The sequence below is a fragment of the Penaeus vannamei genome, chromosome 14 (genome assembly GCF_042767895.1).
Source record: "Penaeus vannamei isolate JL-2024 chromosome 14, ASM4276789v1, whole genome shotgun sequence".
Classification (NCBI taxonomy): Eukaryota; Metazoa; Arthropoda; class Malacostraca; order Decapoda; family Penaeidae; genus Penaeus; species Penaeus vannamei.
In genome coordinates, this window is record NC_091562.1 from 39,672,092 (window position 1) to 39,677,091 (window position 5,000).

At 42.2% G+C, this 5,000-nt stretch overlaps 1 protein-coding gene across 3 annotated transcripts in view; it reads left to right on the forward strand.

Moving 5' to 3' along the window:
• The window catches only part of LOC113830469 (uncharacterized), an 8,118-nt gene that overhangs the window by 2,873 nt on the left and 245 nt on the right, over positions 1-5,000 (forward strand). For all 3 annotated transcript variants that reach the window (XM_027383678.2, XM_027383679.2, XM_070129940.1), the window contains exon 2: positions 1,006-5,000. This exon is cut by the window's right edge and continues 245 nt beyond it. In XM_027383678.2, the coding sequence (XP_027239479.2) occupies positions 1,125-4,802 (3,678 nt within the window). In that variant the 5' untranslated portion in view covers positions 1,006-1,124 and the 3' untranslated portion in view covers positions 4,803-5,000. The remainder of the gene's footprint in view (positions 1-1,005) is intronic.

Below are 5,000 nucleotides of genomic sequence, written 5' to 3' on the forward strand. Positions count from 1 at the left end.
CACCTTTTTCATTATTTTTTTGCGTGTGAAATTGCGAAAAAAACAAAATTGTTTAAAAAACGTTTTGATTTGTATGTATATATATATATATATATATATATATATATATATATATATATATATATATATATGTGTGCGTGTGTGTGTGTGTGTATGTATATATATGTACATATATTTATTTGTTTATATTAAAAGCGATATCGGAAAATATGCTCACTGACAAACATATGACGGAGGTGGATTTTTTTTTGTATATTTCTTTACGGAGTTAGGACATATCCTGTATACAGTATAGATTAGTAATTTCCGCTTATCAGTGGATAAAGATCACAAAAAAGTCACCAGAACCGATCGTTAAGTCACACCGCTCTAATCTTATCGAGCTTATCTGTTTTAGCTCTGATCTTCGCTTGAAAAGAAAATTCAGGTTTTCTGCTGCGAGGTCCGCCCACTCAGTGACCTCACGACGAATTGAAACACCCTCAGTTTGCCTTGATTTTAGCCGAAATTCATTTTTACTTCAGATTAACTTTTCGCGAAACACACATGGATGCACACACATACACACACACATCACCATAATCGTCATCGTCATCTTTATCAACTTCATCATTATTGTCATCAACATTATTATTCTTTCAACAACAATTATACCAACAATAATGAGAATGATGAAAATGATAATTTATATAATAATAATAATAACAACAATAATAGTAATAATAAGTATAGCAACATCATTGCCATCATCACAATCATTGTGGATATAATATCATATTTAGTATCAATATAATCATCATTCAGAGAGAGAGAGAGAGAGAGAGAGAGAGAGAGAGAGAGAGAGAGAGAGAGAGAGAGAAAGAAAGAAAGAAAGAAAGAAAGAAAGAAAGAAAGATGAACAGTGTTTATTGCGACAAAGATACCAGAGAGAGAAGTGCGTTTGCGAGCGTTCATCTATGCCTCTTGAGTGCAGCGTATTAATTTCCTGTCATTGTCTCCCAACAGGATATAAGAGCGAGACGCTGCTCACCATGCGCCAAGCACGGACTCGCATCCGAAGTCCCATATCGCAACAACTGACGTGACAGCCACACGAGCCGTTTTCGCCGTCTCATCTGGCCGCCATGGCGTCCTCGATCCCGGCGCCGGCCACCTTTGCCAGGCTTCACCACACCATAAAGTACATCCAGCGCATCCTGGCTGAAGTTCACAAAAACTTCTCTCTTCTGGATGGCAGGAGCCTCGACGATTTCTTTGAGCAGGAGAAAAGCAAGCAGTCATGGGCAAAGAGGATGTTCGTCGACCATAAAGACCTCATAGAATCGGCCACCCCGCCGGAGGAGTTTGACTGCCATCTGCTCTACAAGATGATAAAATACATGGATGGCTTGGCTAAATATAACGACCCTGCTTGGGAGAGCAACGCTATGGACTCGATCGAGAGCTTGGTATACTTCGTCTTCCGTGAGTGGGACGAACTGAAGGAGGGCTTTGTCTTGTCGGAGCAGAGCCTGAGCCGGAGACTCGACGGCGTACAGGATGCCCTCGTTCGAATTGTTTCCAAGATTGAGGGAAGGAAAGGGATTGATCTCAAGCACTTGAAGGTAGAAGTACACAAGGAGTTCAACTCGTCATTATCCACGAGTTTTCCATACATTTATAAAGTCTCATCTCAGCATTCAATACACCGCATGCTGGTATTGCTGTACAAGCAGTTGAATCGACTCAATGGCAAAAGCGTGGAGGCTTACCGCAAAGAGACATTTGAGATTAGAAGTCCTCTCTTTGCATTTACTCCGGCAGAAAAGATGATGCTGAGGAAAAACATCTGCCCTGAGAAGATGCCAATCCGTCTGGTATTCAAACTCCTTGAGCGTGTGTGTGGTCTGGAACGCCAGAAGAGCCCTGCATGGAGCGAAAAGTCAGACAGAATGGAGTACTTACTCACCCGTATCATTAAGAATCATCAGGAAATTGTATATAGTGCTCAGAATCTCGATTATGACTGGCCATACGAGCTTTTCCAACTGTTTGAAAAAGCATTAGAGGTAACCATGAAAATCACTGGCAGGACGAATCAAGAGATTATGAAAGAGATGCCTGATGAACCAGTCCATCTGAATGAAGCTTATTCTTGTAGTGTTCTGTGCAAAACTCTCACTTCTTGTGATAGTTTTGGCACTATATCTGACCCAGAACCTTCATCGCTCGCTGCCACTCCACCAGCATCACTACCGAGCCTAGAAAGTCTTTCTATAGATGAGATCAATATTGCGTGCTTATTCCAGGCTGTATGCTCGAAGGGACCAGCAGTGAGGACGCTGGTCACTGTGTTCCAGTCATTTAAAGGTGACATTGCAAAGGTCAAATCCGGCAATAAGAAAAAGCTTGGCCTTACTCACGACGATGTAAAGAAACTTGAGAATGGGGAACCACTTGAAAATTTAGACATTACATTGCTTTATAAACTCATACAATGCGGCTGTGAAGGCTTAGCTCCCCAGAATGATCCTGCTTGGTATACTCCAGGAGATACACTGGAATACCATTTGTACTTACTAAAATATGAAAGAAACACACTGTTCCATTGCAGGGTTTCTCTACCTGAGAAAGAACTGAAAGAGAAAATGAAGAAAATTTGGTATATGCTAAAATACATTTTAGACGAAACCGCAAGCCAAGCTGGCATAGATTTGAGTGTTCAAATATCAGACATTAAAAAAGACATGGTTAGATTGGAGAAACTGCCTATTCGACAGGTAGATATTGATACCTATCGACAGGAGGTGAAAATGCTGCGGGAGCAACTTTGCTATGACCTCCTTCAAGAATGTCGCAAGGAACTTTCTGAGAAGTACAACCAAGCCTCGGCAAAACTCGCATCGCCTGTCACCTGGAGTTTACATCCTGCGCACAAAAAGCTGACAATTGATAAGGTTTTTACCGAACCTGAAATAGATTACTCTCGGAGTGAGCTGAGAGAGAAATCTATTCTGTCTTTACTTGACAGCGAGCTGCAAAGTCCCAACAAAGTGATCCTGTATGGCGTAGCTGGGACAGGAAAAACTTCAATATGCCAGTTTTTGACATATACCTGGATAAACAAAGATGACTATGACTCTACCTGTGATATATTAATTTTGATCAAATGCAAAACCACGAGACAAGATAACCTAGTGGATTTTCTATTGGCTTTCCTTCCAGAAAGTATGAAGCGGGTGCAAAAAAATGACATCATGGTGCTAATGCAGAATTTGAAAGCCATGTTCATTGTAGATTCATATGATGAGGCGACTTATCAGGCAAAGGAACTCATTAGCGACATTCTTCATACTTTACCAAGGAGCACCATCATCATAACCACAAAACAACACGCGGTGTCATACATAGAAATGAAGGTCTTTGAAGCCACTGGTTCAGACTGCATGCTTCTGAAAGTCCAAGGATTTGGAGAGGATAAACAAAAAGAGTATGTGCGAAATTTCTTTCAGCTAACATTGACGTCAGCTACAAGTGCCAGTGAAAAGGCAGAGGCAGACAAAATGTGCACTGAAATGGAGACCTATCTAGACTCTCTTGACAAATGTCATCGTGAGTTCGTATCGCTGCCTCTAACTCTGTCGCTCTTGGTCATTTTGTGGCAAGATAACTCCAAGAGTGCCAAGGAAGCTACAACACTAACCAGGCTGTATCAGAAGATAATCAGGTACACTTTGAAGAGATTCGCTCCTGAAGATTCGGATGTGCGTCGATGGATTTTAGCTCTTGGCAAAATAGCTTGGCAGAGTCTGAACCGGAGCAGCCAGTGCCTCACCAACAAGGACGAGGAGAAGCTGATGGACCTGGGGGACAGCCTAGGACTCCAGAAGAAGCAGGTGTTGACAGCCGTCTTACAGAGTACAAGTGAGGATTCTACATTAGATAATAAGAACTACTGGACATTTTCTCACAATTCCCAGCAGGAGTTCTTTGCAGCTGAGTACCTTGTAAGGCAAATTGTGTCGCATGACAAAGTGTTGTCTGTAATGTTAGAGAGCTGCAAGGCAAATAAATTACATCGATACTTACAAGTAATCGAGTTCGTTGCTGGATTGTTAGCGCTGGAAGATGAGCTGTCGTTAGAAAGGGCTGATGACATTATCGGTCTTATTTCTGATCAGACTCCATGTGCTTTTGAAGTGATCAAGAGACTGGCTCATGACATCAGTTCAGAGAACGAGCATTTCCACAGTAGATTGAAGAACCTTTTCCAGGACAAAGAACTTCGACGTACTCTAGATAATTTCGATCCAGACTGCGTTCAATGGATCATAGAAAACACTGCCATCAGAGTTCCTGCACAGGTAATGCTCATTAATTCTGCACGCTCCGTCGTCAAAATGAAAACGCTGTTGCACACACTAACCCAGAAGTCTAGCAAACCTCACATCATTGCAACAATTGACAATATGAATGATATAGAGGACTTGATGACTTTCATCGAAGACCTCTTTGAGCTCAGCGTGGGCTATACGCTCCACATCCAAAACTCGGTTGATCTTCACATGTTGATTAGGACCTGGAACTGGCACCGGCCTCTGTGCCTGCGCTTCCCCCAAATTCTCTTTCCTCTCCTTTGGTGGGAGTTAAAGGTATCCCTAATGGCAGCAGACATCAAGCTCTCAAGCATTAAGTTCAGTGAAGACGTGACTCATGCCGTAGACTTCAGGAGAGGGGTGGAGCAGCTGGGCCTCGAGTGGGTCGCCGATTCATCCCTTGACGCCAGTGAGGTTGTGGTTACTAGTGGACATGTAGGAGAGTAGTCATTCCAAAAGACTGTGTGTTATCTGTCATGCCAGATTCTTTGTCTTCTGTCGTTCCAGATCTTATGTATTCGGAGAACATTATTTTTCATCTCTCATTCCAAACATTTTGGGTTTTGAGAAGCATTGTTTGTTATCAGTGACTGTAAATAACCATGCGACTGCCCATTGTTATCAGCTCTCTTTCTGCTGCTGCTT